Consider the following 16474-nt stretch of genomic DNA (forward strand, 5'->3'; position numbering starts at 1 on the left):
TGCTATGCCAGAATTCTGGCATAGTTTACTTTGTGTAACAATGACCTTCGAAATTCTGAAGCAAAAGGCAGACATCTTGGAAGCGGCCTTCTCTGGGTCCACCAACAGCAGTCCTTTTTCTTCATCCAGACAAAGGTACCTGCCCGTTGTTATGTGACGTATCCGGAAAGACTGGCCCCATTTTATGTGACCTCCGCTCCAACTGCCAACACAGGCACAAATGTATGAGCATTAGCATACCGTTAAGGATAGCAACTAAATAAAGGATACAACTAAATGCAAAAATACTCACGCAATACGTAGTGGCTCAAGTCTCCATAAGGAGCGGGCATGACTGCATACAGCTCCTCCTTCGTAATGAGCAACTCTGAAAAAAATAAAATACAAAAAACATGCTAGTCAGTGATGTGGAACTTGTATCAGAAAATTTAAGGTTGACAAATTCCAAAACATTTTGATTTATTTCCCACTTTTCTAGCAGCCAGTGGTTTCAGTTTCTGCCAACAAAGCCCATCTATCACCATGTATCACAAGACAGGCAATTGCAGAGGTGTGTTCATATAAAGTGTAAAGCTAAATCCACCAAAATCTAAATAATGTTTTAATACCTTATGACATGCAGAGATATGAAAGATATTGTTCACCTGCGCTGGTCGTCCCCTTGGTCAGCTCCTGGGATTGCCAAGCACTCGTCCATGTGACCATGGAAGAGCCTGAGCACATACCCTCCAGTCAGAAAACCTAGAGGACATAAGACATATTGCTAAGACAGAGTTGACAGATTTATGAACTATTTATTTATTTATTTTAGCAACAGAAAATTTACAGACCTTCAGCTAGCTCACATCCAGACATCACAGGGGTCATAGTCCACAGTGTTTGCATGAAGGAAGCATCTACCATCAAGTCACCGCTGGCATAGGACAGATGCTAAAAAGAGTGCAGGTGGTAATACTGGTAAGATTTATTTTTACAGACAACAAATTCAGTTACAGTGAAAGTGCATAAAATTCTAGTTACCAGGTATCTCTCTGAAGAAACACTGACAAGAATAAGGTCATCTCCCACCCTGACCTTCTCGCCCTCAGACCTTTGCTTGGAGGCTGGATGGATGGTCCACCAACAGGCCTCCCCTGTGACGGACAAATGATTTAGAATACAGAAATCTGCATTGGCTTGTATGGGGTGTAATGGGCAGTGAAGTTCATAACCACCTGTGGAGTCTTCCTGCAAGCCCACGTCAAAAGCCAGTTTGTCTGTCAGTGAGCGTGAAGTAGTCAAACAGCTCAGGTACTGCAGCGTAAAGAGAGTGATGACAACTTTGTGTCATGATTTGATTGGACATGCGGTCCAAACAAATTAGAGAACAATAATTTGCAAACTGCTGCTTGGAGGAGAAGACAGGATAGAGCAACAGAAGCCACATATTCGATAATAAATGTGCTCACCATGCTGGAGTGAGTGTGTTTCAGGAGGATAGCATGTCCGTACAGTAGGGTTCGGTGACCTCCACCTTGTGATGACTGGGAGCAGACGTAGTCAGTTAAATGTGCAAAAGATGTAATTAGATTTTATATCAAAGTTAACAACTTAATATCGAAATAACAACAGTGCAAGTCTACAGTGAACAGTGACAAAGAAGAATATGCAAACATACCCACTTGTCCAGATCAACAGCCTGTGGAGGAAAGGAGCATGGGGGATCAAGTCAGAAATGAGAAGTTTCAGTTGTCGAATGAACAACATACTGTACTTGTCCCATGCTATGGAAAAGAGGCACCTTTTAACCAAACGCTACTTATTCCCCTCTAATTGTGTCTTACCTCATCCATAGAGGAGTTGGACAGCATCTCCTGCAGTGCCCGCACAGACAGGGACTGCTCCAAAATGAAGCAGCAGATAGCAAGGTCTGGAGGGACATTCTGAGACACAGAACAACCAGTAAAGCTGATGAATAGTAGCATTTAGCAATGAGGAAAAAAAGGCATAAAAGAGTCCTTTCAGTACCTGAGCATTCGAAGTGGTCTCCAGGAAACACAGGCGATTCCCAAACCCTTCACATGACAGACACAGCTTGATCTGTTCCTTCAGAATAGATGCAGTGCACTGCAGCACCACTTGGTCGTCCTACAAACACAAACCAAGTCAAGGGAAACACGACATTTTGAGTTTCAGATTAAGTTTAGGCTATCAGGCAGTTTGTTTAAAAAAATTCAAAAGGGAAATTGCATATTTTCTACTGTGATGAAAAAAAAAAGTAGAAAATAGATGCTATCAGAGATATTGTCATTTTTATTTCATGCATTCTTTTTCCTTGTCAAAACCTTGTGCGTTCAGGACCCGTAATGCAACTAGACTGCTGACAGATCGTTTGGAGATCTGGATGTGTGATTCTGGTAGCAGCTAATGTCAAATGTCATATTAAACTCAGGTCAAATCTACACTACCTTCGCAAGGCGGGGGCACCGCAAGCAAAGCTAATTTAGAGGTGTCTCCGGGAACATGGATGGTGTAGATGTCTGACTGCATATCGTCACATAAGTGAGACATTTTTTGGCAACCAAACCTTTAATCAAAGACATCAGACTGTGGCCAGCATAAATAACAAAAATATAGGACAATGCATGAACAAAATAACCTGCAAAAAACAACAGTTTCCCTGCAACAACAGCTGTTTTCCTGACCTTCACATGAATGTTTTCTGTAACTGCATTTCTCTGTGCCTGTCACTGGTCCAGCTATAATCTCCCTGCCTCTCTGGCTCGAAGACACCAACCGCTCCCCCACAGCTCTCTATTTCAGGCCGCTGCACCTGCCGTTCACACGTCTCTTTCTGGAAAGCCACAGATATTTGTGATTTGACGGCCAGGAAACAAATCAGCCCACATTGCTGATTCAGTAATGCTATTAGTCAATTAATTTGATACAACTCAGCCAAAAACTTCAGGTTAAAGGTGCAGCACGGTGGCCCCTATTTTTCATTGCTATATGGTAGATTTTAAGTATGTGTCTAAGATCATTTTTATCATTCCTGTGTAATAGTTAGTGAGACTGAAGTGTTGTAAAAAGGGAGCTGGTGCGGTCTGTTCCCTCTTCATCAGTCTCATGTCCTGAACAGATGGGCTATAAATATATCATTTAAAATTGACAATGAAACACCTCTCCTTTACAGTGGACATAAAAATAAAGTTGGTAGTTGTGTAATAATTTAAAACACACATTAAACTGAGGCACCTAACAGTACCGGAACCTTAAAGACAAGTGAGCCAAATATTGGAGACCATTTAACAAACTGACAATTGTACCATAACACATGACAGAGGTAGGTATCAAGTTTCTGTCACGTTCTCCAACACCAACAGACTGACAGACAGGCTGACTGACAGACAGATGCCACCATAACAACATGAGGCAGGCAGTTAGGTGCTTAAATAAAATTACACCAACTTTTGCCAGAAGGTTTGCTGTGTAAGAATTACTCGCTAGTACTACTTTAATTGTAAAGGTCCTACATGCATGGACTGAAGTAAGCAGGTGCTGAAATGGGCCATGCTTTGAACCTGTTAATCCTCACACAGTAAATATAGACCTCAGCTGAGTTCAGGGTGAACAGCAACAGACTGACAGTGACTTTATGACACACTGTTGACACATTTTTATTTTACTGCTTCAAGCCATGAGACAATGGTCACTGAAAATGTGTTTTGTTATTTTTTTTAGATTTCTGTAAATGCTGGATCAAATGTGTAAAACACTGAACATTTGAACAACTTCCATGTGTTCATTCTCATCACAATATTAAGTAAATGTTTCTGTCAGCAAAAAGACAGTCTGCAGTCACACTTTAGAACAAAAACGCAACTTATATTCATGTGACAGCTAGGAGTTTCAAGTGATACTTGTAACACAGTCTATAGATAATCGGTGTCTGGCTTACACTAACATCAAAGCTAGAGTTACCAGGATCTAGAGGAAACTCAAGTGACGCTATGTGGAACATCTACAATAGCTGAGTACCAGTGCTGGTCATCCAAATAAAGCGCTACATACAGTAGTCTGCTCTGCAAGGCCACAATGCCCTTCTGGGGGGCTTTGGCACAGAGCTCTAAAGAGGAAACCTGATAGCTCAGCGGTGAGTAATGCAGCAAGAATAAACTGATTTAAACTAAATACTTTAGAACATGTATAATCAATTACATCTACACTAGGGTAGAAGTAGAACTTCAAAATGTATGGAAACTTCCCTAAGCAATATATGTGTATGTATATGTATGTATATTAAAGATAAATGTTACCTAAAACACAAAACAGGGCTGCAGCAGAAAAAGACTTTGAAGAGAAAATTGATGCCTTGTAAGAATGGGTGAGCAGTCCTTGAGATATCAGACTAATCTAGGTCAAACAGGTTCTTGACACAAATGCATTATGGGCACACTGCCCATAACACTTAAATTGGTCCTATTTTCATTTTCTTTTAATTTGGAATAACATTGCATCAAATATGGTGAGACAGGAAGCTGAAGGACTTTGTTGTCTCTCAGAGTTTTGGCTGAAGCTTCATTACCATATCTGCATTATTCTGTTGTAGATATTCAACCTACAAGCCAAAAAAAAAAAAACAAACAAGCATCCACACTCCCATAAAACCACAAGGCATAGTACAACTGACTGCAGGATTTCACACTACACCCTTAAATAAGAGAAGTCATTGTAATCTTGATCCCTGTCTCGGCCACAGGAGCAATGTTCTGCATCAGGCACTCAGGACCTCACTACAAACTGCACAAAATTTATAATGCAATTACTGATTGATGATGGGGTTAGGGTCAACATTTACTGTGTGAAAATGCTAAGTAAGTGTGTCTATATGCTTTTTTCATACTCTGTTACTGTTCTATGTGTTAACTGTCACCTGGCACCAGAAGTTTTCTTCTCTGTGACAAAACAGCAACATATCAAGCACCCGGATATAAATAGATAACAATACCAACACAACCAGCCACCTGTCCTTGTCAGTCTGTGCTCCGAGCAAAGACAGTTACATGACACAGAAAATGTTTGTCTATTATCTGTAATGAAGATACAAAAGTTATATTTCTGTACATTACCGACTGAATGAGTTTAATAACAGTTGTAAACTACTTAAGAAGAGGCAGACAGCATCTCTTACCGTACGCAGGAACTGAATCTCTTCCTCTCCATCTGCACCTTCTGCCATCCTCCCAAGGCATTAAAGGCGAAACCTTGAGGGAAATGGTATAAACGCTTGTCTCACGGTTCTGTGCCTCCTGGTGCCTGTGCACCCACCACATAAGGCAAAAACAATGTTGGTTCTGAAGGGCAATGCTGGTGCTGTGCCTCTCTCAGGCTGTGTTATGAGGCAGAGGGATTGCCTGTTCTTTCTTGCTCATTACAGCATCATAAAGAGGTGGAGCAAGCTGACAAAGCTGAACCAGCGATTCAAATGTTCCAATTTCAGAAAGTGACAACTACCATAATGCCTTATAAAAATTAAAGACTAGTTTTAAAAGGATCACATTCTATTAAATTGAACTGGCAGCAGTACTAAGTTGTATTGTTAGGGTTTATCTGTGAACAAAAATACATGCAAGAAATGAAAACTTTAGTTGATTCATGCTTATGAGCCATACATTAACCTATGGAATTTACATTCAAAAATAATACTGTTCCATTATTTATATTTAGATGTATTCTTTACATTTTAAATATGCTGTAAAAAGACTAAACTAATAAATGAGATACTAAAGGAAAGAAAAACGGAGCGGTTGTAATTAGCGAACGCTAGCTCCCCAAGAATTAGCTTCAAAGCTGGATCACCAACCATACAAAGCTGGCAACTGCCCAGGGGCTCTAGGCCCAGGTTTAGGTTTACTTCATGTATTAATAATTGGTAATATAAATATACTTGGTAATATGAAATCTATTTGCAACATAGGCTGTATAAAACAAGGACGTAGCACCCGTAACGTCACCCACTGGTTTCGGGGAGTCGGTTTTGTGACCAAACCATGGGCATTTGAGCTGCGCCATCTTGAATTTTAGTGGGAATGTACTTTCCATATTTGGCGAAGAGGCGGTTACTCTACGGCTCAGACGGCCGAGAACCTGGCCACTCAGCTCAGAGCAACCGAGCTAGCATAAGGCTTAAATTTATTAATTGTTAAATGCTATTAATTAAAACGTTAAATGCTGTTATTAAAATGATATTTAATATTTACCGGCTTTCACCGCTGCCTCCACCCACTATCCACTTACAGTTACAGCACCACACAAACAACAGCAGCCGCTTACTGACGGAGCTGCTCTGTCCATGCAATGTCCCAACTTTTTAAACAGAAAAATGACACGAAATAAAATTGTAGCCTAGTATCCCCGCAATAAACGGACTCTGAGAGCACGGAACACACCGCAACAGCGTTCCTAACATTAGCTGCTCCGGTCCTCTATTTGTATCAGCAGCGACCATAAATAGGCAATTGAGCCATAAGCCAGCGGCAAAATATGCTAATACATGCTAATTAGTGGGAACATTCAGGTAAAATTGTGAGAAAATTACTTACCGAAAAAACTGCAACACAGACTCCTTCGACGGTCGGTTAGTGCAGTCCACACTACAACAAGCCATACTGTCACAAAAGCCTATACGAACATTGGCAAACAAACATGGACACAGCAGCCCCTGTCAACCGCTAGAGGTAGCCGGAGGCCTCTGGATGTAGACGTCTGGCCCAGCCGATGCTTTAGCAAAGAGCTAACTGCCAGTGCCTGTCTATGGGGCTGCCACTCGACGTAACCACACCCTAATTATGTACGAATTTTAAGCCTAAATAACACTAAAACGATTGTTTTAGTGTGTTCACAGAGGTGGAAACTATCAATAGAGACCAAAAACAAAAAAATGTACCAGGCTGTAAATATGTTTTTCTAGGCTGTAAAGTTGGCTATTTTAACATGGGGGTCAATGGAGAATTGCTCACTTCTGGAGCCAGCCCCCAGCGGCAGCCGAGGAACTGCAGCTTTTTGAACGCGGAAGTGATCCTCACTGCTGAAACATTTTTTATTTTCAGCTTTATTTCATAAATTGTGCATTAACACGAACAGAACATATATGCTGAAACCTACGACTCCCCCCTTGATTTGCAGTGATGTCGACTTTTGATGACAAATTGAGTTAAATAACGTCCTGTGGGGGGCAGCAAAACGCGGCGTCCGGTGGTAGTCATCCAATTTGAACAGAAGAAGAAAATGGTACGTCGGCAAAACAGTTCCCTCTTCACTTCCGAAACACGGAGTAGTGTCAAGTAAGAGCTATTAGCAGTTTATTACGAGCCCTATCAGCTTAGTCGTTATACGGTTATTTGCCAGTATGTCGCACAGAAATAATATGTTAGCGTTTAAAGTCGAAAGAGGAATCCAAATGTTGTAACTGGCTTTTGCTAACTTAGCTGGTAGCTTAGCTCGCAAATGGCTAATGTTTTGACATTGATCAGTGCATGCTAATGTTATTCATTTGTAGCTGAACTACCAGACTCTTTCAAAACTATAAAAACACCGGCGTTTGCAAGTCGACTGGGAGCAAACGCATCAGCTGGCGTCGATCCGCTGATTTAAACGAGGTTTTGTACGCGTTTTTCTCTGTGTGGACAGACTTGGAGAAGAATGGATGCTCTTACACATATGCTCACAGACCCTCTTGATCCAAAAGAAGAAAACGATGGACAAATCACAGAGGAATGCATGCTGGGGAACTGCAGAGTGAACCTTCCAGAGGACCTACTTGAGGACGTGAGTTGACGCTCAGTTACTAAATGCTTCTCTTTCCACGCATTGTTCGAGTGTAAACATGCTGAGACACAACGCAGACGATGTGTACACTTTTGCTGTTTACTCTTATTTTCTACAGCCTGAAATTTTCTTCTCTGTGATGAGCGAAAGCACTTGGAGTGAAGTACTGACGGATTCCCAGAGGCAGCACCTTCGACAGTTTTTGCCACAGTTTCCTGACAGCAACATTGCGGAGCAGGACAGCACCATCAGTGACCTATTCAACAACAAGAACTTTAACTTTGGAAATCCACTTCACCTTGCTCAAAAGCTATTCAGAGGTGCTTCTGATTTACCCATTTCTTTACCCACCATCACAAAAATATATCACGCTGTGTGAATTGTTGAAACACTTTCTGATCATGACCCAAATTATCTCAACCCAGATGGTTACTTCAATCCTGAGGTGGTCAAGTACAGACAGTTGTGTGCGAAGTCCCAGAGAAAGCGACAGTTGTACTCCCTTCAGCAGTATTACCACAGACTGTTGAAGCAGATCCTCGTCTCCAGAAAGGTATTTTTCTAAAAGTCACACACAAGCCACATGGCCTCATGCATTTAGTCTTAACATGTCCTCTTGTTGTAGGAGCTCCTGGACTTTGCAGTTCATAATGGTCTGGACTTTCCACCAAAAAGAAAGTTACCGACCAAGGCTCATGCTGAGATGCGGGAGCCAAGGGTGAGAAGAAGATTGAGCCGCATATTAAAGGAGGTCAAAACTGAGTGTGGAGACAGTAACGCTTCATCTGACGATGACGGTCAGTCTGTTCTTTCATTAGTATCACTGCTGATGATAACACCTTTAGTTTCTAAAGCTCTTCTCTAACATTAGAGTTCACAGCCAATAGTAATATATGAAAGTGTCAAATGAAGATGGATTCAGACTTTTGCACGTCTTATTGCATTCGGTTGTAGACATATCATTATGGACTCCGGCACCACAATCACCTTCCTCTCCGACGCCCACTGTCTCGCTCAGAGTTCTTCCCAGTCTCTCCACCCAAGACATGAAGACTACTGGTCAGTGATCTCTGCAATACCCAGATGAGGTGTTACTCTCATGTTTTAGCAGTGTGAATATAATACTAAAAGACATCTTATATCTTATAACAGAAAAAATAGAACTGGGTGAGCAGGACTTGAAGGCCATGCTGCAAAATCATCGAGAGAAGAGGAAGCGACATCCAGTACGTGGAAAAAAAAAACATATTATTTTGTGTTAAATTGTATTGTATATCACTAATGATTGATTTGCTCAGGATCATCCAGACTTGATGACCTCCGATATCCACCTTGGAGACATACTTTCAAGAGCAAATATTGGTCGGAAGGGGACTATGTGTGAGTAAAAAATAAATAATGACAAATCTTAAGCTAAAGTCTTGTTTTCGTTTATTTCATGACATAGTTTATATGCTTCTTTTCTTTTTATCTTCCAGCACTCTTTGATCTGTCTCTGCCTAAGAAGAAGATTAGAGATGAGAGAAGGAAGAAGAAAATGAGGACAATAAAAGTGGAATCTGAAGATCCCTTTGAAACTCTTGCACCTACAGACACTCCATCAGCTCCGCCGGCGAACATTATCAACTCCCTGCCGGATACACCGTCGACTCCACTGCCCAACATCAAGGAAGAGTGAGTGTCGTTCCACGCTGACCTTAAGAATATTACAGTATTGTGTATCTGTGTGTGTGTATATGTGTGTGTGTACTGAGTCTCCATCATTATTTCAGGATTGTGGAGGAGTGTCAGAGCAGCCCAGTTACAGTTGAGGAAATAGCTGTCAGTTTCTTCAGCTTGTTGGAGAACATCTTGAGGGCAGAAAACCTTGCCAGTACTTCAACGGTGTGCAATCATTACCAGGCCTTGCATACATATTATAGAACTGATCACAGTTCTGACCACACGTTTTAACAGCTATGTTCTGATATTTCAGCTGGAAGAGAAAGTTCAAATGTGGCAGTCCTCTCCAGCCAGTTCCCTCAATGTGTGGTTTTCATCCGCCTCCTGTTGGTCTGACTTGGTTCTTCAAGGCCTGCAGTTTCTTGCAGGAGAGACTAAAGGTAAGTAGCAGTAGACTCACACTGAAATAGTCAGACATTTATTTTCCATCCCATGTTACTCATATTACTTGTATTTTTTTTCTCCACACTTTTACATTTGCTAATCAGATGGCATGATGGCACTCCCTAGTGGCTTTTGTCCATTTGTGGAATTTTCTGATGAGTCCCAGCAGTGGAGGTGGATTGGTAAGAACTTCCTGATTGATGCAGAGCTTGGTTTTCAGGTCGATTCTCTTCATTAAGATCAATGTCCATGACTTATTTTAGGTCCCACTCAGGATACAGAGAAGGATCTCAGTGCGCTCTGTCAGCTGTGGCTGGACTCCAAAGATTTAGTTGTCAAGGTAGTATAATTATCATTATGTTACAAATACTGTCTCAGCACTGACTTTTAAAGTTTGTGCTGTATTTGTTTACATTACTTTTTTTTTGTCATCCACAGACAGAAAATGAAGACATGTTAGAGATGACTTCTCCCACTCCAAGACTGTAAGATTCAGATTATTTGGGTGGTTTATAGAAAATGCTTAATTTCTTAATAAAAATTATCATTAGCTGAATTGTAAATAAAGTTATTTGAAGCCTTACATGAAGTATGCTAGTATGAAGTAGAGTTTGAGTCTGATTATCAAGATTGTTGAAGTTAACAGTATAATGTCTCTAACCAAGCAGTTCGACTGATTATGTGGTGCGTCCCAGCACTGGAGATGAAAGACAAGTGTTTCAAGTCCAGGTGTGTTTGCACTGTTCTAAAATATTTTGCCTCGTGCTCGGGCATGAGCTCTCTAAGCTGACATACTTCTTGTTTGCTTATTAGGAGCAGCAGCGATACAACCAGCCACATAAAGCCTTCACCTTTAGGATGCACGGCTTTGAGTCTGTGGTGGGGCCTGTTAAAGGAGTGTTTGATAAGGAGATGTCTCTCAACAAAGCCAGAGAGCACACACTGCTCCGCTCGGACCGACCACCATACGTCACCATCCTCTCTCTGGGTGAGACCCTCTGTTTCACTCTGACTCTGTTTTCAAGCCGTGGGGAACCAGCGCTTGCAAGTATGTGCAAAAGAACCCAATCACACAATTCTGACTTCCACCCTCTTTCTTCTGCAGTGCGGGATGCAGCAGCCAGGTTACCCAATGGAGAAGGAACGAGGGCAGAGATCTGTGAGCTGCTGAAAGACTCACAGTTTCTTGCTCCAGATGTCACTAGCGCTCAGGTGTGATTAATTTAGCATTTTTCATTGTATTCATTCATCGTACTCTGGCATTGTGGCTTGTCATTTGACTAAGATGCCAGCATTATACAAGATGTAGTTTTGTGCATAGCTTACTTTCCTGCTTTGCTAAGGCAGGTGTTGCCTTTAAGCTGGTGCCTTATGGACACATTTCCTGTGAGTAAGGAGCTTTGTTTTTCCACTTAGGTGAACACAGTTGTCAGTGGGGCTCTGGATAGACTTCACTACGAGAAAGATCCCTGTGTAAAGTACGACATCGGCCGCAAACTGTGGATTTACCTGCACCGCCATCGCAGTCAAGAGGAGTTTGGTAAGCAAGAATGTGCTTGATCAAGAAATTTCTTCTCTTTGCTTTGACGTATTTTAAGTCTCTAATATGGTAGTTTTAAGTGGAGGCAGCCAGTAAGAAGCCATTTGTCTACTTTCATTGTCTGTTATTGTCTGAAGAGAAGCTTTTTAAGATTTTTTAGCTCTGCTTGACACATATATTTTAATTGTTAGTAATTTTTTAAACCAGAATTTGTAGAATTTCAAAACTTCTTGATCTTGAAGATCAAACTGGTTTAAAAAAAATAATTCTTGTGCTCTTTTTTTCTCCCATCCAGAGAGGATCCATCAGGCTCAAGCTGCTGCTGCGAAAGCAAGAAAAGCTCTACAGCAGAAACCTAAACCAGCGTCTAAGCCTGTGAGTTCACTGCCACCATTTTTACTGCAGGAAGAAAAAACACCTAGCTACATTTGGGGTTTTACTGTTTAAATTTGAATTGTTAAATTTGTGAACTTCAATCACTGTTTGTGTTTTAGAAGTCTGGAAGTAAAGATGGGGCCAGTAAAACCCCTGGATGTCTGGAGGCAGGACAGGATATAGGCTCCATTCCCATGTCGCCGACCCCTACAACCCCCACCCCAAACACACCTGGAACCCCTAAGTCACCCTTACCCTGCACAGTCACCACGCCAACAAAAACTGGAGTCCCAGATACAATTAAAACCAGCCCAGGGTCAGTGTGAAGATTTTTTTGTGCTTATTTATATTTTAGAATACCTAAAGTACATCAAATCTTCATTTGTGCAGTTTGAAAATGACTTTTCTCTTGTCATTTCCTTCTGCCCCTTCTCGCTCTCCCAGTGTTCTGCTTGTGTCCCCTCCCTCGTTGCCCCAGCTGGGAGCCATCTTACCCACCAGTCAGGCTGGTCCACCGGCTTCGCAACCAGTCACGTCCCAACACACGGCTCGGATAGTGAGTCACCTCGCGGCAGGCTCGCTCCCTCAGGTGCGGGTGGTTTCTGCTCAGTCTGGTTTGGGCTCTTCAGCAGGAAATCAGCAAGCTACACTGGTACATCAGACCCCTCACCAGATCCGGATGCCAGTGTCAGTGGCAACCAAGGGTATTTCACAGGTAACCAGAACAACTAGTAGTTAAACATAAGATTAATATCTGTGGGTGTTTTGTTTTGTTTTTTTTTTGGTTTTTTGCATGTTGCAAATGTATAATTAACTGTGTGTGCGTTTATTGTGTATATCAATAGACAGTGGTTTCTGTGCCTCTGAGGAGCCAGTCTGCTAGTAGTCCGGTCCAGGTACCGACCACCCTGTCTGTGTCTGCTGTAGCTGTGGCCAAACCTCAACCTGGGTCACCTGGTAGCCCAGCTAACAACCCTGCTTCCTCTGCTGTGCTGCAAGGAGTTGCCAACCCGAATATCAAACAGGTGAAGCATGGGAACAGTCTTGAACTACAAGCATGTCTCAGTCAGGCTGCAAGTGTTTGTCATGTTGATGATTACAAGATTTATCTGTTGTTATGTTAAATGGTTTTTTTTTTCTTTGAAGGTGTCCATCACAGGACAGCTAGGAGTGAAGACTCCAGGAGGAGCAGGAATTCCAATAACAGCTACAAACTTACGCATTCAGGGTAAAGATGTCCTACGTCTTCCACCGTCCTCCATCACTACAGACGCTAAGGGCCAGACCGTGCTGCGGATAACCCCAGACATGATGGCAACTCTTGCCAAATCTCCGGTTGCAACTGTCAAACTAACCCCCGACTTTCTGGGCACTGCCGCCTCCGGCAGCAAGAGCATATCAGCCACTCTCCATGTGACGCCGCCCCACCCCTCACCTTCCTCTGCCTCTAGTGCCGCAACCTGCACAGGGGAAGTACAGACCACTAAGGCAGGCCCCGTGGCCTCCACCTTGTTGAAGGCAGCAGGAGACACAGCCATACGTCTGATGCCCACACTGGCTGTCACAGCTGACCAAAAATCTAGGACCTTCTCCACCGTGGCCTCCCCTGACAAGAGTGGCGCCACCATTCGCATAATGCCAGGCCTTGGTGTTATTCCGCAGAAACAGGGTCAGACCATCACAATGACAACCACCACTGGCAGTAAACCACTCACGGTGTCTACATGCGCTAATGTAGTGACCATGGCTGCCAGCGTTGTAGCTGGTGCTAAGGGGATCACTGTGGGTCCCGGGGCCTCGGGCTCACCTCTGACGCTAGGAACAGCTACAGCCACTGTGCGGCAGGTCCCTGCTACAGTGGTTACTACACAAACGGTAAGAGAATTATTCACTTTCTGTACACGTTCTATCAGATGAAATATGTAGTTCAGTGTGATCAAAGCTATTGTACACTAGAAATCCAAAGTTAACACTTTTAGCCATATTTGAAAGTGTGTGTAGCTTTTAAGAAAGTCAGTTTTAGTCGGTTGGATCAAACCATTTCAGGATGTACGTGTAAGAAACATCATGGCCTCTAGGGGCCACTGTTAGATCAGTCATTGACTCATTCCTCGTCTCACTTGGTTCCCGTGGGAACATTACTTTAACACATCTCTTATATTACAGGAATTTTTCAGTAACGTTGTACAAGCTAAACACTTTTTTTTTTCTTTGATAGATCTTTATACCATATCAAAGTAGAGCTCTAAGTGTTTTATGTAGTTCTGCAGGATAAACCAAAAGCTTGTCTGGGCAAGCAAAAGAAGGTCAAAAATCCTGGCTACTAAAGTAAGGGGATGCATGTAACCACAGACCATAGTCAAATATGTGTATATAAGGAAAATATGGCATTAGCAGCTCACATTTCCCTATGCCAAATGACCCAGATATGTTTTTGATTTGATCTGAAGTGAAATACTAGATAAACACAGCTGAGCACAAATCTGTTTTGTTTGGGTTTTTTTCCTGCTCACCAGCAGCTACAGTTTCCCAGAAAAAACAAGGGGTAAATGAAATTTTTTTTATTAGTGGTCATTTGAGTTGCAGTTGGATGCCAGGTGAACTGTGAGCTGACTGTAGACACAATGTCAATTTAGGTATCTGAACACAAGCTCTTAGGTTTAAATGAGTTAAACTGATTAAACTTTAACTAAAAATGACTGCATACTTACTCCCAAATGCCTCTCTGAGTACTGGATTTATTGAACTGCATAGTTTCCTCCTGAGAGAGTTGGAATTGAATGATGAGGAATGCATCAGCTTCTTTCTTAGTTTATTCACTCTCCAACAATTCTTCTTCAGCTTAGTAAATTACTTTGGACTTTAAATGATAAATGTTTAGTTATTTTCAGTACTTACACGTAGAAGCACTTTCTAAATAATGGGAATTTTTATGACTTCTCTGATGTGTGTATTGATTCCCTCTGCACTGTTGATTTAAGAAACTCTCTTCAGCCGTGCCTCAGTATTTAACTGTACCTTCTATAAGTCACATGACTCAGCAACGATCCTCTTCTCTGTCAACTCTGTAGGGGAAGTTACCTGCACGGATCACTGTGCCCCTCTCTGTCCTCAACCAGCCACTGAAGAGCAAGAGTGTGGTGACCACACCAATCGTGAAAGGAAGTCTTAATGCAAAGTAAGTCTCATAGTCCACACTATTTATTTATGAAATATTTCTCTTAAGACCCTCTCCAGACAGAATGAATGGAGAATTTGATTATAGAGATTAAACAAAGAATGAAAAGTGCATTATTTAGAGATTTCCACTATATAGTGAGATTCAATGCTTTAGGTTTAACTTCTACTGGACCTCCCTTGACACAAAATGACACCTACATTTTTATTGTTTGTATATTTAGTTCACACTGCAGTGGCAGAGGTACCATGTTTAGAGCCTCTTAAATATATTTATTTGTTGAAGTGTTGTCTTGTTTTTCTCTACAGCTGGTTTTGCTGGTAGACTGACATGTTTTTGTCCCTTTTCGTCTCTTTTCTGCGCAGTATCAGCAGCCTGGGCAGGAACATCATCCTGACCACCATGCCTGCTGGCACGAAGCTGATCGCAGGGAACAAACCAGTCAGCTTTGTCACAGCACAACAGTTCCAGCAGCTTCAGCAGCAAGGACAGGCCACACAGGTTAGCTTACAGGGAATAATGTATTTTCTAACAGCTTTTAGAAAACATACTGAATGTTAGAATGACTGGTACTTATAATAAATACTAAATGGCTTTTTGATTTATGGTTCATCTTAAATGAACACAGAGCATCCTAAGGCTAACTGTCAGTCTTCCTTCTTTTAGGTTCGCATCCAGACGGTTCCGGCACAGCAGCTCCAGCAGCACATGGCCACAGGCTCTCCGAAATCTGTTTCCACAGTTGTAGTCACAACAGCACCTTCACCCAAATGTGCACCCGATCCCCCATCTGCACCTCAGCAGTGATCCCATCTTGTCAGGCAGCAAAGAATCATAGGTCCAGTGCATAATACACATGCCTGTATTTGGTTGTTTGAGAGCTTTGGTTCGCAAGCTTTTTTTTTTTAGGATCATTTTACTTATTTTTTGTCTAACATTGTTATTACAGTGTGTAACAAGCCTCTATTTGTTTTCAATTTGGACAGTGCCCACAAAATACAGTTATCCTCTGTGAATCCGAGGGGCTTGTGTTCAGATTGATACCCTCTCTGTTGGAGGGTGTTGATCTCTGCCAAGTTACCAGTATCACCAGTATGATGAAAGTTGTCATTATTCCTCAAATCATACCCACCAATCATACCACCCAAATTATAACGTAGAACAACCCACCAGGCTGTTGACAACTGCAGCCAGGCAGGTTGCAGAATTTAAAAAGACCAGTTTCTCTGTCCACCTAAATGTAACCTAAAATGTTGTTAAGTGTCAATTAATATTAAACTACCGTTTCAAATGTCTGGATGGCTGTCATTCGAATGTGTTTCATCTCTTTAAATGTATGATGTTATACAATATTAGCAAATTTGAAGTGAGTTGGACTTAACATCTGATTTATTTGAATGTTGTGACCTGCTTTTTTTGTGTTAATACATTATTTGTACTCTTACCAGGTGTTGTATTTTATTTGATAG

The 16474-nt window shown here is 41.9% G+C and overlaps 2 protein-coding genes across 5 annotated transcripts in view; one reads left to right on the forward strand and one right to left on the reverse strand.

The window, feature by feature from the left end:
* The window catches only part of LOC121191219 (ryanodine receptor 1-like), a 44738-nt gene extending 39435 nt beyond the window's left edge, over nucleotides 1-5303 (reverse strand). Inside the window, exons 1-11 of the mRNA XM_041052363.1 lie at nucleotides 5171-5303; nucleotides 2008-2127; nucleotides 1824-1922; nucleotides 1658-1678; nucleotides 1449-1523; nucleotides 1215-1293; nucleotides 1021-1133; nucleotides 831-930; nucleotides 645-741; nucleotides 293-367; nucleotides 46-202 (exon numbers count right to left, since the gene is read on the reverse strand). Coding sequence (XP_040908297.1) covers nucleotides 46-202; nucleotides 293-367; nucleotides 645-741; nucleotides 831-930; nucleotides 1021-1133; nucleotides 1215-1293; nucleotides 1449-1523; nucleotides 1658-1678; nucleotides 1824-1922; nucleotides 2008-2127; nucleotides 5171-5218 — 984 coding nt within the window. The 5' untranslated portion in view covers nucleotides 5219-5303. The remainder of the gene's footprint in view (nucleotides 1-45; nucleotides 203-292; nucleotides 368-644; nucleotides 742-830; nucleotides 931-1020; nucleotides 1134-1214; nucleotides 1294-1448; nucleotides 1524-1657; nucleotides 1679-1823; nucleotides 1923-2007; nucleotides 2128-5170) is intronic.
* A 1958-nt stretch (nucleotides 5304-7261) lies between these two features.
* On the forward strand, nucleotides 7262-16319 carry nfrkb (nuclear factor related to kappaB binding protein). Of its 4 annotated transcripts, XM_041051815.1 has the most exons (26): nucleotides 7262-7322; nucleotides 7669-7806; nucleotides 7925-8126; nucleotides 8232-8359; nucleotides 8432-8603; nucleotides 8761-8865; nucleotides 8959-9032; nucleotides 9105-9186; nucleotides 9285-9480; nucleotides 9579-9690; nucleotides 9782-9908; nucleotides 10017-10094; nucleotides 10176-10252; nucleotides 10351-10397; nucleotides 10578-10641; nucleotides 10726-10900; nucleotides 11018-11124; nucleotides 11329-11452; nucleotides 11748-11827; nucleotides 11947-12143; nucleotides 12272-12542; nucleotides 12673-12852; nucleotides 12974-13702; nucleotides 14899-15005; nucleotides 15371-15506; nucleotides 15672-16319. In XM_041051815.1, the coding sequence occupies exons 2-26, from the start codon at nucleotides 7681-7683 to the stop codon at nucleotides 15810-15812; spliced, it is 3837 nt and encodes a 1278-aa protein (XP_040907749.1). In that variant the 5' UTR covers nucleotides 7262-7322; nucleotides 7669-7680; the 3' UTR covers nucleotides 15813-16319. The 4 variants fall into 4 exon arrangements, with proteins under 4 accessions (XP_040907749.1, XP_040907748.1, XP_040907751.1 ...); XM_041051814.1 differs by having other exon boundaries at nucleotides 7288-7806; XM_041051817.1 differs by having other exon boundaries at nucleotides 7288-7806; nucleotides 10581-10641.
* The last annotated feature ends 155 nt before the right edge of the window (nucleotides 16320-16474 follow it).

Source organism: Toxotes jaculatrix, chromosome 12 (assembly GCF_017976425.1).
Source record: "Toxotes jaculatrix isolate fToxJac2 chromosome 12, fToxJac2.pri, whole genome shotgun sequence".
NCBI classification, from domain to species: Eukaryota; Metazoa; Chordata; class Actinopteri; family Toxotidae; genus Toxotes; species Toxotes jaculatrix.

What these genes read in the sequence shown, in the direction of transcription:
- nfrkb (XM_041051815.1), top strand. Translation starts at nt 7,681, where the DNA reads ATGGATGCTCTTACACATATGCTCACAGACCCTCTTGATCCAAAAGAA. An exon ending in CCAAAGATTTAGTTGTCAAG is followed by an intron (nt 10,253 to 10,350) that starts GTAGTATAATTA and finishes TGTCATCCACAG; the next exon opens with ACAGAAAATGAAGACATGTT. An exon ending in CAGTGGTTACTACACAAACG is followed by an intron (nt 13,703 to 14,898) that starts GTAAGAGAATTA and finishes TCAACTCTGTAG; the next exon opens with GGGAAGTTACCTGCACGGAT.